Source organism: Nyctereutes procyonoides, unplaced genomic scaffold (genome assembly GCF_905146905.1).
Source record: "Nyctereutes procyonoides isolate TBG_1078 unplaced genomic scaffold, NYPRO_anot_genome, whole genome shotgun sequence".
NCBI lineage: Eukaryota > Metazoa > Chordata > Mammalia > Carnivora > Canidae > Nyctereutes > Nyctereutes procyonoides.
The window spans coordinates 67,679,563-67,698,351 of NW_026575046.1; the positions used below are offsets into that span (position 1 = coordinate 67,679,563).

An 18,789-nucleotide genomic window follows, 5' to 3' on the forward strand; every position below is an offset into this window, starting at 1 on the left:
CCCCAAATTCCTCTGAGGGTCACTTTGCTCATTTGTGGAATAGGCAGCTGGTCTAGATATGGACAATCTTCAAGGTTCCAGGCAGCCTTGAAGAGTGGGCATAGGCCTCCCCACCATGAGCAATTAGTCTGTGGTCCACTAGTTTCCTAGGCCGGGCCACATTGGTGTCCCAATGCCAGATACCAGAGCATCTGGACTGGCCACAGCAGTCCTGATGGAGACAAGGGTACAGTAGTGTCTCAGAGGTCTTTAATGGGAGAAAGAGGGAGGAATGGGTGATGGGAGTGCCTGGGATTCCGGTCCTAGCTCTGCCCTGCCATTAATAAGCCCTGTGACCTTGGGAGGTCTGGTTCTCCATCTGGGGAATAAGGGACTTGACCTACTGAGCTCTCAAGTCCCCCCTAGCTCTCACATGACATTATTACACAAACGATACAGATGAAAGGGCTCCAGGGGCAAGAAGCTGTGCCTGGGACAGGGGGCTCACCCTACTGACAAAGAGGTACAGGGAAGCTGCCCAGAAGTACACAGGGTGCTATGTCTACCAACGTTACCATCCTGCAGAAAGCAGACTGGTGTCAAGCACAGCACTGGAACCAAAGTGCCCAGAGCTAAACTGGGCTCTGCTGCTCCCTGGCTGGGTGGTCTTGGATAGGTTCCTAACCCCTGCCAGCCTCAGTGTCCTCCTCTGTAAAGTGGGAATCATGAGCACTTCACTCACAGGTGTGTCTGAAGATAACGTGTTAGCTGGGATGCGTGCATGAGAGCAGAGCCTGGCACCTGATGGACCCTCCGTAATGTTAACTCTCAGGATTCCTGTTATGAGGAGTTTGTTCACAGTTCGCTGTGTGTGCATGGTCTGCCTGTCCATGTAGAAAAGACATGAGGCTGCATCTATGTACTCTGTCTCCCTGCGATATGCTGAGGTACAATGGAGCCACAGAGTATGTCTGAGTCCTTCCTTGCTAATAAGCAGGTGAATGAATGAACAATGACCACCAACAAGGTGGGTGCAACGATCCCTGTGGCTGAAGCTACTCGCTGGCAGAAGCTGTGGAGGGACGGCCCTGGCCTCCGAGGCATGGGGTCTTGCCCAGATTATCCACCCCCAGGATGGCCCCCAGGCGAACATTACACTGTACAACCCTGACAAAGGCCTCGCCACCTTTCTCCTCTGTCACCAAGCCTACAGGCTCTTCCCTCACTAGCTTATGTTTCATGGATGTCTCTACCCACGCAAGCGCCACAAATACCATGATTCACCTCCAGAAATATGGAAATCATTAGGTAGCTGAAAAGATAAACACGCTATTTTTTTAACCCCACATTGATTCCTACAAATGTTTTTTTTTTTTAAAAATACAACATAGGCAGGCCATCAAGCTGGTGAGCAAAGGGGAAAAAAGGGGCTCATCGACTTCCCCATGCTGGGGCTTCTGTGAGGCCCACCAATCCCAGCATGTGTTACCTCGTCTATCTTGGACTGCCGACAAGGGAAAGAAAATGTGAATCCCACTGGTAATTTCTTGTCCTTGATTTTTTTTTTCTCCATGAAGTCCCCCAGGCACTCGGCGACATGATCAAAAAGCTGGAAGAAACATGAGAGAGCCGTCAGCAGGGAGAGAGGGGAGCTGGCATTTGGGGTGGGGGGGATGTAAACAATTCCCTCTGCACACACCGAGAAGAGCGGGGCCGCGCTGGCTGCCCAACCCCATGGCCCGTTCCCGTGGCCCTGCTGGGAAAGCCACGCTGAGTGGGAATGCTAGAGAAACAGTCCCTTAAAAAGAGCCTCCCTGCGGACCAGCACAGCAAAGCCCTCGATCAGAACTGGCCTATCAGTGGTCACTAATACGTCTGAGTGCTGAGGAAATTTCAAAATAATAGAAAATCCCCTCACCCCCTCCTAACACACAGGCAATGAGTGGGTCTCTATCAGCAACCCCCCGCCCCTGGCCCCTTATTTTATGTCTCCATCTCTATCTACCTCAGTCTGTGCAAATTCCAAACACTCTATGGGCAGTTCCAGAGGCTCTAGTCTACTTGTGTGATTTCACAATCTTTAAACTATCTTCTTTTTACTTTTTACTGAAGTCTGATACACACACATGGAAAAAAGCACACATCCTAAGCACAGAGCTGCCCACTTGTGTCATCAGGACCCAGGTCAAGAAACACAACTCTGTCGGGCAGCCCAGGTGGCTCAATGGTTTAGTGCCACCTTTGGCCCAGGGCGTGCGTGATCCGGGAGACCCAGGATCAAGTCCCACTTCAGGCTCCCTGCATGGAGCCTGCTTCTCCCTCGACCTGTGTCTTTGCCTCTCTCTCTCTCTCTGTGTCTCTCATGAATAAATAAAATCTTTAAAAAAAAAAAAAGAAAAGAAACACAACTCCGTCAGCGCCCAGACACATCCCTCCGACTCACTGCTACCACTTAACCCCACAAGGGCAGTTGGCAGCTGCTCTGACTTCCAGCACTCTGGATTCTTTCTGCTGTCTGTCCGCGACATATAAATGCAAGGAGGGTGCACTCTTTGGTGTCCGCTTTCTTTCACTCAACATTACGTGTGGGAAGAGTCACCCACGTTGTCACGTGCCTCTGTAGACTATTCCTTCTAATTGCTGCATAGTAGTCTGTGGTATGCATACACTGCAGTTTATTCAGTGTATTTTAGTTTAAGCTTGCCCGCTCCATGACACATTGCCTGGGATAGGCATACACATCTTAGGATCCACTGGAAAGAGCACAGGACACTGTTCCCATAGTCTCTGCACAAATACTGTCAATGAGGGAAGGCTCATCCCCTCTAAGGCAACTTTTTTGGATCTCTCTAAAACCTCCCCTCATCTCTAAAACGTACCTACAATTGAATATAATGTTTTATATGTGTTCTGAACACAGGAGAGCTTAGTTGAACTAAGGAATCTCCCTTTTCCTTAGCTCTATACCCCTATTAATGTAATCAAAGCATATATATGCTTTTTGGCAACCATGCCGCAGTCTCAGTAACCCAATCTTTTTCACATGGCTATCATAACACTAGACCTCCCCTATGTATGGGATTTGCACAGCTACAGAGCTTCTAGAAAGTCAGAAGAAGGCAGCGTTGGCAGGGCCAACCACATGGTCACAGGAAGCAACCCCAGCCCATGTTCCCAGACAAGGCTACTTCCCGAAAGCTTTCCTTGCAGGGATACCCTCAAGAGGGGCCAAAAGTCACTATTCCTTTCCCCAACTTTACCCAGATATTCCTGACCCAGCTCTAAAATCTGACTTGCCTGCCAGAGTAAAGGAAAACCTGCCGACTTTGACTAAAAGCCTCTGTCCCTGACTCACTATTGCTCGGACGATGGCTGCAGCCAGTGACTCCGACTCAAGAGACACATGACCACCTTCCCTGGAGAAGCTGGGCTAAGCTTCCCACGACCCACATTTCTAAGTAATATAAATCCATTACTAAGTCCGTCAGTGAGCCCTGCGTCATCTGCTGTCACAAGCCCCTGGCCCCCCTGTGGCCCTCAGGAGAGATGGCCAGCCAGCTGAAGGGAGGCTGGAGGGAAGGCTACAGGCAGGAAGTAGCAGGGAGAAGGCCAGCTGTAGAAATGGATTCCCATGGAAGAGGTGCTCTAAGGGCTCCCAGATCCAAACCAAACACCTCAGCCCAGCAGTGCTGTTAAGAAGGAAATGCTCATGGCCCAGGAACTCCCAGCCTGTTTCAAGAGACAGGAAGCTACCACCAAGCTAACCCAAGTCTGGGACCCATCAGGAAGGGAAGTTACCCAGACCCACAGGGCTCAAGATTCTTGTGTCTAAAAAGCATTTTTTTTCCTCTAACAACATAATCATTATTTTAAAAATCCCCACACAGATTCCATTTCTCCAACTAAAAAGGGTAAAAATGACTACAACAAAAACTTACATATTTATGATTTAAAATTTCCCAAACTAAAGAAATGATTTTTAAGAAGGTTGCATTCATGCTTCCAAGAGTATTGTTAAAGCTTAAGCTGAGCTGAACCTTTTGGGATACTTGTGTGTGTGTGCATGCGTGCGTGTGTGTGTGTGTGTGTGTGTGTAGAGGGGTAGAAAAAAAGATAAAGCAAATAGTTAAGAACTGGGGAATCTGGATGAGGGTATCTACCAGAGCTCTTTCTGTTTATCTTGAAATTTTTCTGTAAGTTTAATATTACTCCAAATAAAAGGTTTAAAAATCTATCTAGGGATCCCTGGGTGGCGCAGCGGTTTGGTGCCTGCCTTTGGCTCAGGGCGCGATCCTGGAGACCCGGGATCAAATCCCACGTCGGGCTCCCGGTGCATGGAGCCTGCTTCTCCCTCTGCCTATGTCTCTGCCTCTCTCTCTCTCTCTCTCTCTCTCTCTCTCTCTGTGTGTGACTGTCATGAATAAATAAATAAAATCTTTTAAAAAAAATCTATCTAAAATTCCTGCATATTAGAGAAGATGAGATCACAACCCCATGAATTCAGGACTGTTCCATAGACTGTGAGTCTGAGCTTGCTTCATGAGCACAATGGGGCCCTTAGCCTCCTACAAAATTCTACGGGCTGATAAGAAAAATGGTCCGCTGATACTTATTTTTAATCTCAAACTAAAGTTCTGAAGGAGGGTTTCCTGTTTCATCCCTATTTTCAACTGCCAACCCTCTTCCTCATCTCCTGGACTCTCCTCCTTGCCCACAGCCCTCACACTTCCTGACCATCAAGAAATTTTAAAAACAATAAAGACAAGCCCCAGGCTCAGAGTGTTCTACGTTGCTGAAACTGCAACATCTGGAACCAGACTACCTGGGTGCAAATCCCAGCTCTATCACTTATGAGCTGTGACCCAAGGGGCTGGTTACTTAAAATCTGAGCCTCAGGTTTCTCATCTATAAAATGGGAATGATGATGAAATGAGTTAATTCATTCAAAGTGCTGACACCAGTGACCTGTATGTAACAAGCACTATGGAAGTACTGCTGTAATAATAAATACACCATCATTACCATCATTATCATCACCCTCATCACCTTTTTTGTTTTTGTTTTAGTTTTGCAGACTGCTTGAAATGGGTAGAGGCAGAAACATGGCAGGAAACAGTGATCCTAGAGCTGAGAAGATGGGGACAGAGGCTGGGAGAGATGAGGTCCTGGGGGTGCAGTAAGAAGGAAGTCACTGTGGAAGTGGATATATAGCCAAGTGTGCACCTGTTGAGGGGTACTCCCTTAATTTACAAACCCTGCTCCTCAAAGGTCAAGCCAAAGCACACATGAATGTCTCAGCCATGGGGGAAGAGTCCTGATGGTGAAGGCAGCAGAGGTGGCTAAACCCAAGGACTTGTCGCTCACAGTGAAGGTCAGTACTTATTGTCAAATGAAAGGAGCAGGATGCCAACTCGAGGCTGCTGGCCACTTGCAGGAAGGATAAAGCAGCAACCACTGAGCAGGATTAGGAGACCTCACAGCTGGCTGTCCTCATGCACTCATAGGAAGGATGAGCCAGTGGCTGTAGCCCAACAGTGAAGGGATAAGCAAGGGAACCTGCAGGCAGGGCCATCCAATGAGTGATACACTCATTTCATTGGCTGCCTGTTCTGATGACAGTGTCTTCTTCCATTCTCCGTGGGACACAGTCAGAAAAGCCCTAAGCCCAAACCTCCAGGAGCAAGTGAAAGACTAGGATTAGCTCTTTTCTCTCCGCAAAAAAAAAAAAAAAAAAAAAAGCCCAAAACCAAAAATCGGCAGAAAGCTTGCCCCACTGACAGTAATTTAGAAACAAAGTGGAGTCAAGAGGAGAAGGCTCCTGGGTCTCATCTCAAAGTCCAGCTCAGAACAAATGAGTTTTCTGGAGAACTTAGTCACGAACCTTGACATGAACACACCCTTCCTAAAACAAATATTTGGCAAGCAATGAATACATATCCTGGGCAGTGGCCATGACTCAGGAGGCAAGCTACAGACCACAGGAGCCTGAACATCTCCAGGAGACTATGCAGAGCAGCTCCCACAGGACACAGAGTGACAGACACAGAGTGTCCACAGGGTCCTTAATGAGCTAGGGCCCCACCATTCACCACAGCCAGCCACAGGACAAGAGGCGTTCTGAGCACATCCACAACCCCTTGGCCAGCTAGGGAAGGCAGTCCTTCCACGGGTGCCCATGAAGGGGAGGGGCCTCAGGTATCCAATGTGAGGGAAGGGGGTGATGACAGTTTGTACCCAGGACTCTCAGGAGACCATTAAATCAGGTAGCCAGGAGCCCTTGACTATCCCTGGGCCATGAACTCAAGTTCCTCCTGCCCTACCAGGTGACAGCCATGCCCTGGGCCCTAGGTGAGCTAGGTGAAGTGGCCAATGACTTGAAGGAAAGAGCGTTTTCACCCAAGGACTCTGCTAAACCTCTGCTAGGGAGCCAAACCCAGGATCCCAAGGGAATGAATACATTTACCCCCACAGCTGCCAGGACCCCTCTTTATACCCTCCCGTCCACCAATTTCCCCAGACAGTGGGCTCTCCTTAGATGGTCACACCCTTCCACCAGGACCCCCCCTCCACATGAATCTTTGAGGACTCCTCTCAGGGGTTCAGCCATCAGTGCTTGGTCTAGTTCCCGAACGTCTGAACCTACTGGGGCTGATCAAAAGGGAGAGGGGACCCACCTGGCTTCCACTGCCGTGCACGATATTCTCCGGGGTGTCGTAAATCTCGGACTCCATGTGAACATTCTGGTTTTGCTCATGATTCACTTGCACCCTCAGAATTCGAAAGGAAGACCCGCCAAGATCCAGGGCAATGAAATCTCCCTTTTCTGTTTAGGGAGACAACAGGTATCACATCAGCTTCGTATGTTACAGGAAGGCGTCATGCTTTGCTCACTTCTTGACAGGTCTGGCTGGCCTGCCTCCTCCCATGTAAACCTCATCCAACCACTGCTCTGTCTGGAAAATGAGCCAGGGAAACCCTCCCAGCCTGGCATGCAGCAGGCCAGCTCCAAGTAGGGGAACGAGAGAGCCAAACTCCACACAAAGCCCCACCTACACTTTCTCTAATTCCCTATCCTTTCCCCCAAACAGCATTGTTATCCATAAAATAAAAACAGGTATTTCAACTCAGAGTAAATCCCATGTCTGAGGTCTCTTCCATGCCTTGAGTTCCTGTCATCTCAGGGAGTCTACACCCCGACTTATTCCCCAGGAGATTTTTTTTTAAGTCATGGTAACATATATATAACATAAAATTAACTACTATAACCATCTTTAGGTGGTGTTATGTACAATGTTGTGCAACCATCACCCACCATCCATCTCCAAAACTTTTCATCAGCCCTTACAGGGTAACAAAACTTAAGAACCATCAGACAGTCACTCCTCACTCCTCCTCCCCTAGTCCCTGGTCACTGCCACTCTGCTTGCTATCACTACAGATTTGCCTAGTCTGGATAGTTCACAGAAATGGAATCACACAATACTTGGCCTTTTGCGTCTGGCTTATTTCACTTTGCATAATGTCTCAAAATTCATGCTGTAGCACGTGTCAGAATTTCACTGCTTTCTGAGGCTGGCTGATAGTCCATTGTATACAGTTACCACACTGCCTATCTACTCACCTGTCGGTGGACACCTGTGTTGTTTCTAAACAGGGAATGTTTTTAACAGAAATCCCTCTTAGTCACGTAAGAGGAACCGGCCTGATATGGTTACATCCCTTGGGCCCAATGTCTACACCAACTAGGGTGGGGCTGAGTGGGACAAAGATAATGGGATTGTATGTCGAGGCTACCAGACAAGCAGCAATGGAGGTGGCCGTGGGAAGATCCCAAACCATCAAGCCACCATCTAACCATTCTTTACCTTGTTTCTCATTAGTAATTGTTACATATGCTTCTAAAAACTCAGTTAGGGCAGCCCCGGTGGTGGAGCAGTTCAGCGCCGCCTGCAGCCCAGGGCGTGATCCTGGAGACCCAGGATGGAGTCCCACGTCAGGACTCCTGCATGGAGCCTGCTTCTCCCTCTGCCTGTGTCTCTGCCCCACCCACCCACCCCCCCCCCGAATAAATAAATAAATCTTTAAAAAATAAATAAAACTTAAAAAAAAATTAAAAATTAAAAAAGTAAAAACTCAGTTAAAATCTGTTAATTTTACTGCTGAGGGACATGCCCAACTGTCCCAATGTGTATCATGCCAGGGGTGACAGCCACCCCTGCCATCCCGAGCCCCAGTCGTCCCCTAGGTCCTCAATCCCACAGCAGTATAGATACAAGTCTGCTTGGGATCTCATTTTCCTAGGGAAGCATCTTTAATATTCTATTTTTAGGTAACGGTAGTGTTGAGATATAAATCACCAGACAACTCACCGAAGTGTGCAATTCGATGGTTTTTAGTATATTCAGTTATGCCACCATTGCCACAAACCAGTTTCAGAATGCTTTCATCACCTCAGAAAGAAACCCTGAACTATTTAACTATCACCCTCTCAATCAAGCACCCGCTTGCTCCACTGCCCCTAAGCAATCATTAATCTACTCTGTCTCCAAAGATTCACCCATTCTGGACAGTTCGTATGAATGGAATCATAAAGCATGAGACCTCTTGTGACCAGCTTCTTGTTGTACCATGTGTCAGTACTCTTTTTCTTTATAGTCAAATAATCCATTATATCGATGTACCTCATTTCATTGACCCCTTTGTCTGTGGATGGATATCTGGGTGGTTTCTACCTTTTAGTTATCATGAATACCACTGCTATGAATATTTCTGCATAAATTCTTGTGCAGCTGTTTTTATTCCCCTTGGGTATATACCTAGAAGTAGAACGCTCTGTCAACTGGTAATTCACGTTGAACTTTTTGAGGAACTGATACTAGTTTTTGAGGAGCTGCCCCATTGTCTAGCCCACCAGTGATATATAAAGGTTCCAACTTCTCCACATCCTCAATATTTATCATCTTACTTTATTTTCTTTTTTTTTAAATAAATTAATTTTTATTGGTGTTCAATTTACCAACATACAGAATAACACCCAGTGCTCATCCCGTCAAGTGTCCCCCTCCATGCCCGTCACCCATTCACCCCCACCCCCCGCCCTCCTCCCCTTCCACCACCCCTAGTTCATTTCCCAGAGTTAGAAGTCTTTATGTTCTGTCTCCCTTTCTGATATCTCCCACACATTTCTTCTCCCTTCCCTTATATTCCCCTTCACTATTATTCATATTCCCCAAATGAATGAGAACATACACTGTTTGTCCTTCTCCGATTGACTTACTTCACTCAGCATAATACCCTCCAGTTCCATCCACGTTGAAGCAAATGGTGGGTATTTGTGGATAAAGAAGATGTGGTTTATGGAATATTACTCAGCCATTAGAAACGACAAATACTCATCTTACTTTATTTTCATTTACACTTCTCTAGCTAATGACAATGAGTACCTTTACATGTGCTTCTTTTTTTTTTTAATTTTTATTTTTTTTTACATGTGCTTCTTGGCCATTTTTTACCTCCATTGGAGAAATGTCCCCTCAGATTCCCCAGCTTGTTTTAAAAATTAGATTGTCTTTTTGAGTGTTGAATTTTAAGATTTCTTCATGTTCTAGACATAAGTCTCTATCAGATATATGATCTGCAAATATTTTCTCTCATTCTGTGGGTTGTCTTCTCCCTTTCTTGATGGTGACTTATAAGGCATAAAAGTTTTTCGCTTTGATGAAGTACAACCAATCTATTGTTTCCTTTTGTTGTTTGTGCCTTTGGAGCCCTATCTTAGAAGCTGTTGCCAAATCCAGGGTCACAGAGATTCACACCTATGTTTCCTGATAAGAGTTTTATAGTTTTAGTTCTTACATGTAGGTATTTGATCCATTTTAAGTTGATTTTTCTTTATGGTGTGAGGTAGGGGTCCAACCTAGTTCTTTTACATATGGATATCCAGTTATCCCAGCACCATTTGCTGAAAAGACTGTTTTTTCCTTCATTGAACAGTCTTTGCACCTTTGTCAAAAATCAAGCGACCATGCACGTATGGGTTTCTGAACTCCAAATTCTTTTTTCCTCAATGTTGATATAGAACTGATATCCTGAACTCTCAGTTCTGATCCACTGATCTATTATCCTTATATCAGCACCACAGTGTCTTGATTAATGTTGCTTTGTAGTAAAATCTGAAACCAGGAAGTGAGAATCCTCCAGCTTTGTTCTTCTTTTTCAAGATTGTTTTGGCTATTCTGGGTCTCGTTCTTATTTTTTTTTTTTAAGGTAATGGATGGTTAGGAAAAAAAAAGCTTACCTTTTTTATAAAGTACACGTATCTTTGATTCTACCAACTTGTAATCTCTGACATACTGCCCTATTTCTGGAACTTAGGATGGTGTTTGATATACAGTAAGAGCTCAACAAATACTTGAACTCATGAGGGTGGTAAAGGACTCAATGAAGGAACCGAAGATTCTCACAGCAAATTTTCACTATTATTATCCTCTCTCTCAAGTTCCTTCGGAGAAAAACCACAGCCTAGGCTTATGTGCATCTACACATGGCACCCAGAAGAACTCAGTAAATACTCGATGGCTGCTTGATCACAGGAGTTGGTGGCCTAATCATTCACTCACTCAAGGTAGTCCTGCTTATTGTCATTAAGCACAAAGCAGTGCTGCTGCTGGTTGGCTGATTTTTTAAATAACAGCTTTATCAAGAAATTATTCATATATTATACAATTCATCCCCATTTATTTTTTTAAGGTTATTTTCATTTCAGTTCATTACAATTCATCCATTTTAAAGTGTAGAATTCAGTGTTGTTTTTCTTTTTTAGGATATTTACAGAGTTGTGCAACCATCACCACTACCTAATTTTAGAACACTTTCAGCATCCTGAAAAGAAACTCCGTACCCACTTCCCGGCAACCCCTCTTATCCACCAACCATCACAAACCTACTGTCTATCTTTACAGATGTTCCTACTCTGGACGTTTCATATCAATGGACTCACACAGTAGGTGGGCTATTGCAGATCGCTTCTTTCATCTGCTATACCTGAAGTTTTCAAGGTGAATCTATGTTGTGGCACATATTAGCACCTCAGACCTTTCTATGACCAAATTATATTCTATTCCATGAATATGCCACATGATGCCACTGGTTTTAAATTGCTTCTATGGTCCAAAGGAAACAGACCCAGGGAGAATGCTGGGAAGCAGGTGTCACAAATTTGTAGGAAATTCTGCCCCTGACTGTGTGGTTTGTTCAAATCAGTTCAGAGGGGTTTTTTGGTATGGGGCGCTTTTTTAAAGATTTTATTTTTAAGGGATGCCTGAGTGGCTCAGTGGTTGAGTGTCTGCCTTCAGCTCAGGGCGGGATTCTGGAGTCCTAGGATCGAGTCCCACATCGGGCTCCCTGCACAGAGCCTGCTTCTCTCTCTCTTCCTCTCTCTCTCTCTCTCTCTCTGTGTCTCTCATGAATAAATAAATAAAATCTTTAAAAAAAAAGATTTCATTTTTAAGTAATCTCTACTACCGAGCATGGGGCTCAAACAAACCCAAGATCAAGAATCCACGTTCAACTACTGACTGAGCCAGCCAGCCAGCCACCCCAGTTTTCTTAGAGTTCCCATCAGAACCCTAATCTCCATGGTGTTTACTGCTACCCAGTTAAAAACTGAATTTGGTATGAGGGAGGTGGCCCCTCTCAGGAGGATGAATTACTTAGAAATCAAAAGTACTTTTCTTTTTAAAGATTTTATTATTTATTTGAGAGAGAGAACACGAGTAGACCTAAGGGCAGAGAGAAAGGGAGAAGTAGACTCCTTGCTGAGCAGGGAGCCCGACATGGGGCTCAATTCCAGGACCTCAAGATCATGACCTGAGCAGAAGACAGATGCTCAACCAACTGAGCCACCTAGGAGCCCCTGAAACTCACTTTATTTTACCACCAACTAACTTTCATTGAGCCTCTGTGCTCTATATATGAATGGAATCACAGTTGATAAGTGCTTCATACACATCATTTTATTTTTAACACTCTCAACCTTATGCAGTAGGTACTGTTGTGATCCCCATTTTTCAGGTAAGCAAGTGAAGGATGGGAGGGGTTAGGTGACTAGCCCAAGCACACAACCTCAGTGGCAGAGCCTGAGTGTGAATCCAAAGCTCAAATTCAAACTTCCTGCAGAACAGACCTCGTGAACGAGGGTCCCCAAGGGTAGCAGTGGAGTGAGACTTTAGTGCAACCAGAATGGCAGGCTTTCATTCCGGGGTTCCTCAATATCCACCCATGACTCTTTGCAGCTCTTGGTTTTGTTCTGCTTTGTTCTCCATTGAAGACAACGAAAACTCAATAGGGCAAACAATTCTAAGCCACTTGTGAGTATTAACAGGCACCAAAGCAAATACTGTGCTAGCATGAAATTATGGGTACTTTTGTTTTGATGTCTTTACTTAATTAACTTTTTACTGTTTTAATGTCTAAATAAACATTTATTTTTTTTCATGCTTTACACCAACTTTACATCATAACTTAAAAAAAAAAGACCAATTTGTCAGTTGCCAGCCTGGTCAGAAATCTCATTTTCAGGACGCCTGGATGGCTCAGTGGTTGAGCGTCTGCCCTCAGCCCAGGGCCTGATCCTGGATACCCAGGATCAAGTCCCACATCGGGCTCCCTGCATGGAGCCTGCTTCTCCCTCTGCCTGTGTCTCTGCCTCTCTCTCTCTCTCTCTCTCTGTGTGTGTGTGTCTCTCATGAATAAATAAATAAAATCTCTAGAAAAAAAAAAGTCTCATTTCCAGTTGAATCAAAGGTCTAAGTGAAAGGAGGTTCTTGAGCTCAAATTCCAGGCATCTGCAGAGAAGCTGCTGTGTATTGGTGTCAGCACTGACACAGATCAAGTGAAAGCCTTCAGCCTCTGAGGCAGGAGGGGAGTCAGGTCACAGGCAGCACCTCTGCAGGACTCAGGCCTAAAGTTTTTCAAGCAGCAGAAGTGAAAGTGACCTCAGCTGCTAATAATGGGAGGAATCTGGCCTTAGGATACAGGGGGCCGGCCTCATTTCTACAACTCTACAAAGGCCCATGCCCCATCCGGGCCTCCCACTCCAGCCTGTCCACTCCAGCTCTCCACTGCTCCTTCCTTCAACAAGTTAGGCCAATAGGGTCCCAAGAAGTTAGGGTCAGAGACGGCAACCAGAAAGGGTGACCTTGGGATGTCAGGACAACACTAAATACTGGACATTCCCTATACCTGCAGGTGGAAGTCAACAGATTTGAGGGGTGCCTGACCCAGAAGGCAGTTTATAAGGAGTCACTGTCAAGCCCAGTGCAGTTCCCAAACCTACCCTGAGCAGTGACCTTGGTTCCAGGGTGTGTTTATTATTGCTAAAGGAAATGGCAGCTGGCACCTCTTTCTGTAAATCACATTTGCAGCTCAGGAGACATGGGACAAATACCAACTCACCTTCTTGGTTTATGGATAAGGAGGCTCCAGCCAATCTAGCTGAATGACTTGCTTGTGGTTATACCTTTGGCACAGCCAGAGCCCCTCTCTTCTTAGTGGCTCACATACTTGCAAATATCGTGATGCACATTCTCTTCTGTGTGTATGTATGTGCCTTATCTTCCCCAGTTGGATGACAAGCAACTTGAAAGTGACTGCGTACTTCCTTCTCCTCATGCTAAGTCTTGCACACAGCGGGGAATCGGTGTTTACTGCTCGTTCAAGAGAACTGTCCAGGTCAAATGCCTGTCCCTCTAGTACTATTCTCTGCCCGGCAGAAGCCACTGAGGAATGACTTCTGGTAGAGCAAAAAGATTTCCAGTAAACCTTGCTGGCTGTCTAGCATCTCTTTAGATAACTATCCTCCCCATTTCTCATCTCAGGTCATGGGTAAGCTGTTGCTCTAGCGCGACCAATGTGGGACCCAGGTGCATGATCCAGGAGCATCCAGAGTCACCTATCCTGGCCATCACAACTGGTTCAGGATGGGCACATGACCCAAGTCAGCCAATCATCACCCTCTCCAACACCATCACTGGGATCACTAGCACGGAGGTGGGGGGAGGGGGAGGGCAGGGAGGGCAGACCTTTGTCACCATATGGAAGACGTGCCCTTTGAATGCAGCCAACACACAGACTACAAGAATAAGAGATGGGTGAGTCCCAGGATACAGAAGCCAACTTACAACTAGATTTCCCAGTTATATGAACCTAAAATTTTACTTTTTGCTTACACAAATTTGAGTTAGATTTCTTTCAACTATAGCCAGAAGGCTCCTAAATTCAATATTCTTTATTAGGGAAGGAAGCCCCCATTACCTACTTGCCCTCCATAACAAAGGGCGTCTATTTTATCTCTGGTTCGTTCCCCAGTTAGAGCCATGGTGTCCCGTCACCCCATTGCAGAGGCACCAGAGCCACAGCCGTCTGTGGGCTCCTCCACATTTTGTGGGGTATTAGGGTGGGAGTGAGACAGCCTGCACTTGCTTTTCCCTTTTTTCTGCCTCCTTCCCCTGTGACATCACAGAGATGCCAGTGAATTCTGAAAAATTCTCAATCATTTTTCCCCAGGGCTAGACCTACATGTTTAGGCCTGATGTTGGGCATCCTCTGACTGGCTATATCAGCCGGGAAGGGCCTTCCCAAAGAATTCTTACAAAGTTAGCTATTAGATGACACTAGCTTTAAGGAGAAGAAGGACCCACTGTAACTCTCACGGTGGTTTGCACTTTCCAAAGCACTTTCATTTGATCTTCTTGCAGCCTTGTCAGGCAGAGAAAGTAGGGTTGAGAATCCATTTTACAGATGAGGAAATGGAGACATATGGAGTTAAGTGACACCACCAAGGTCGGTCAAGTAAGAAGCAGCTGAGCCAGAGATTAATCCAGTGTTCTGTGTTTGGGTATTTTTCCCCTCTTTTTAATGTCAAGTTCAGCCTCTTTTTTTATAGCATTGGGCTTCCCTCCAACTACCTCTTCAAATCTTTGGCCTCAACCTTCCTTCCTGCTCCTGCTGTCTCCTACTTGCAACTTCCCACATTTCCCATTTCCACCAAAGCCAGGAGAACCACTCTTCCAGAGAAGGCTCATTAAGCAAAACACCTGAAGGGCCCCTGGCAACTCTCCACTTTATGATGACTGCCATTATTCACAGCAAATAATGGAAAACAAACACAGGGACAGATGTCTTTCTTAAGTCCAGGTCGGCACTAGATGGAATACAGGGCAAACAGAAACCCCGCCTTCAGGAAATGCCTACCTTTGCCCTGCTCAATGAATTGATTTTGTGCGTGAGATACAAAGGCTTTCCTTCCATGTCTGCAAACCAGCTACTTGATGACAGTTCTACACCTTCATCAAAAACCCAACAAGAGAGGAAAAAATAAAACAAGACGAAATAAGAGAAGGAGACAAACCTTAAGAGACTCTTAATCATAGGAAACACACTGAGGGTCGCAGGAGGAGGGGTGGGGGTTGGGGGACAAGGTAACTATGTGATGGGCATTAAAGGAGGGCACATGATGTAACGAGCACTGGGTGTTCTATGTAACTGATGAATCACTGAACTCTCCCTCTGAAACTAATAATATACTATAGGTTAATTAAATGAATTTTTTAAAAAAATTTTTAAAGGGAAAAAAAACCCCAACCAGAACAAGAGACATGCAGATTTCATAGATGGAAAGAATTTTTGAGATAATCCAATCATCTTCCCAGATAAGGATACAAAGACAGAGAAAGATAAGAGATCAGCCCAAATGCTATGGGAAAAGGCAGAATTTCCTTGACTGAAAATAACACTATGTATATTTGGGGTCCCCAAAATGAACTGAACATACCACAAATCAAATATTTTCCAACTTTTCCTATGGGTAAGGTGCATGCTCAGAACCATGGGGCAGAAACAGTGAGATATTCATTTCAATTTACCCTCAAAACCCTTGCAATCTAATTGGAATTTCCAATTCCCTTACTGATAAATGAGAAGAAGAGAAAAAAGGGGAGGTTGCACAAACAAGATGCAGAGTGAGCCAGGTCTTCTGAGGGAAGCCAGATGCAGATGAGCAGCTATCCCTGGAGATGGGCAGCTCTGAAAGGGGACCTTCTATTTAGCCAAGTCACCAAAGTAAAAAGGCTTTGATATCTTCCTTCTTTTATTTATTATTCATACCTTTCCTACTCCAAAAAGGATATGCAGCAGCTAAAAGCCACTTTAGGGTTTTTTAAAAAAATTAATGTATAGATTACCGAAGAACAATTAAAGAAAAATCGTTGCCCATAAAAAATGTCCAAAGGGAGGAGGAAAAATAATAAAAATGTGCTGATACACTTCCAAAAAATCAGTAGAGTTTCAAAACTCTTGAGTCCGGTCCCCCGGGGTCAAGGTCAGCAGGAAAGGAAAGGTTTGTTTCTCCCTTTGACTCTGAAATCACACAGCCCTTAACAGGCAATCATCCCTCCACCAAGCTAAGTCCAAAGAGCTGAGTCCTGAGTCCAACGTATCCCTCAGTGGTTTGGGATTACCACTAATTCTGTCCCTGACTAATTATACAGTTAAAGCAGTGATTAACATTTAAAAAGGGAACAGCACCATGGTTTACCAGGCCTGAATTCTGACTACTCCAGGGGACCTCGCAGTTCTCCACTAATAAAGGAGTGCAGGGGACCTGAAGGTGGAGGCACTCCTGTCATGACCGGCCGATGGGGCAGGGGGTGGACTGGGGTCAGGGATGTGAAGCTTTGGCATCAATGTCAATGCCTGCACGGGGCTGTAGGGTCCATTCCAAATGGAGTGTGGGTGCCAGGGCACATGAACTGAGCCCAGCCATGAATATTAGGAACAGTTATAGGGAGCAAGCCTATAGGGTGTGTTAGGGTTGCACTGTGTCCCCCAAAAAGATATACTGAAGTCCTCACCCTTGGGACCAGTAAACCTGACCTTATTTGGAAACAAGGTCTTTGCAGGTGTAATCAGGTTAAGATGAGCCCTTAGTGTGGGGCCGAATCTGATTAGGTCCCTGCAAGAGGGAAATGCCCTATAATGACAAAGGCAGAGACTGGAGACATGCAGCTGGCAAGCCAAAGAGCACCAAGGGCTGCCCACCACCACCGGAAGCCAGGAAATACAGGGGCAGGGCTGGGTGCCAAGTGCAAATGGGCAGACCCCAGCACCGCACAGGAAGGGGGTTCCTCAACTTCTGGGCTTTGGTTCCATCTCCTCATCTTCCTTCTGTTCACACCACTCTGTGCTCCTCAGAGGCCCTAAATATTTGGCTGTATTCATACTGGAGAGAATAGAGAGGCTCAAAAGAAGGCGTGGGGCCCAGGCTGCTGGCTCTCGTTCCACCAACCCCAGGACAGTGCTCCCCGGCATGGCATGTTAGTCACCACAGATGTCATCACTCTGAAGACACCAAGGATCATCAGACACGTCATTATTTTACATATCTCGGAGAAAGAACGAATGCTGCCTGCTACAATTTTAAGATGCAATGACAGCACGATGCACTGCTGATTTCAGAGACATTCAAACTAAAAAGTGTCTCAAAATGGATGAAGTAGGTAAGAAAAGATCAAAGGTCAGGGGAAAAGGCAGGTAAGCCAGGTTAAACGATTTCTTTTCTGCAGGACAGCTCAGTGCCTAGATAGAGTGTCTTGGCATCTGTTGTGAATGTCTGGGAGAGGGCTGCAGAGTGTTTTTCTCCAGTGAGCCTAAATTCTGAGCCTTATTTTGAAAAGGAGCTGAGAGGAGTAAATGGCTAGATTACTGACATAGTAACATCACACTTAGCCTCAACTCTGCAAATGGTTTCTGAAAGAGTAAAGGAGAGCACCCCCTGCTAACATATGGTCCTGGCGTGACATATGGTCCCTGGACACATTAGCCCTGGGCCAGTCACACAGGATCAGGTGCCCCGCGGGCATCAGGTATCCCTCCAAGCTCTCCCAAGCAAAGCCAGAGCAGGGACCCTCCGAGGGCCGCCCACACCCACATTACCGCCCATTCCTCCTCTTTTAGCTGGAAGCAGACCCAGCCAAGCCTCTCCAACAGAACTCTGCTAATCCTGGAAAGGCTCAATGCTCCTGGATGTGGGTGCTATCCAGAGCTGGGAGAAAGCAGGAGTGAACCACAAAGCCAGAGACATCAGGACAAAACCCAGGACATACCACCATTCCATCACTCTGATGACCAGAATTAGTCGTTATTAAAAAGTTAAAACTGCTGGTAACCAGCACCTCAAAGAAAACAAAAGGATGGAGGTGGAATAGGTTTTCAACAGCCAATGTCCACATGATACAAACCCCACCTGTGTGGCCAACAGAGCCAACAGAGCCAATGCCCTTTGTTAGCACCCCAATCTCACTGGGACTCCTAAAGAGCACTGTAGGTCCAGCAGGCCTTTCCCACCATGGCCAGTCTCTCTCCAACAAGCTGTGCCCTTACCCATCCTTTGTGAACACCAACAGTTTTCCTGACATCCATTTTGCAGGCTGTGTACCAGATGCTCCAAATCGAGGCTTGAAACAAGCCTCCAGAGCAGGGAAGAAACAGCAGACATGTGTGAGGGCCATCCTCTCAGGGCGTGGACTCCCAGCCTCTAGAGAAACTGGACTTCCCCATAATCTCTCTCCTTCTCGCACATGCGGCAGATGAACCCCAGTCTAGAGCACAGAACACCCCTACAAGCAGGATTCCTGGAAGTGTGCCAAGCTGGGGCTGGTACAGCACCTGCCCCCGAAAACTACTAGCTGTGGGTCAGCCAGACAGAATGGCCTCCACGGAGTGTGCTGAGCTGCGTCCTCTCAGCCTCCACTC

General features: G+C 46.1%; 1 protein-coding gene across 3 annotated transcripts in view; it reads right to left on the reverse strand.

The window, feature by feature from the left end:
* HK1 (hexokinase 1) overlaps nt 1-18,789 on the reverse strand; it is a 69,687-nt gene that overhangs the window by 31,288 nt on the left and 19,610 nt on the right. For all 3 annotated transcript variants that reach the window (XM_055325228.1, XM_055325229.1, XM_055325231.1), the window contains exons 3-4: nt 6,654-6,802; nt 1,469-1,588 (exon numbers count right to left, since the gene is read on the reverse strand). In XM_055325228.1, the coding sequence (XP_055181203.1) occupies nt 1,469-1,588; nt 6,654-6,802 (269 nt within the window). The remainder of the gene's footprint in view (nt 1-1,468; nt 1,589-6,653; nt 6,803-18,789) is intronic.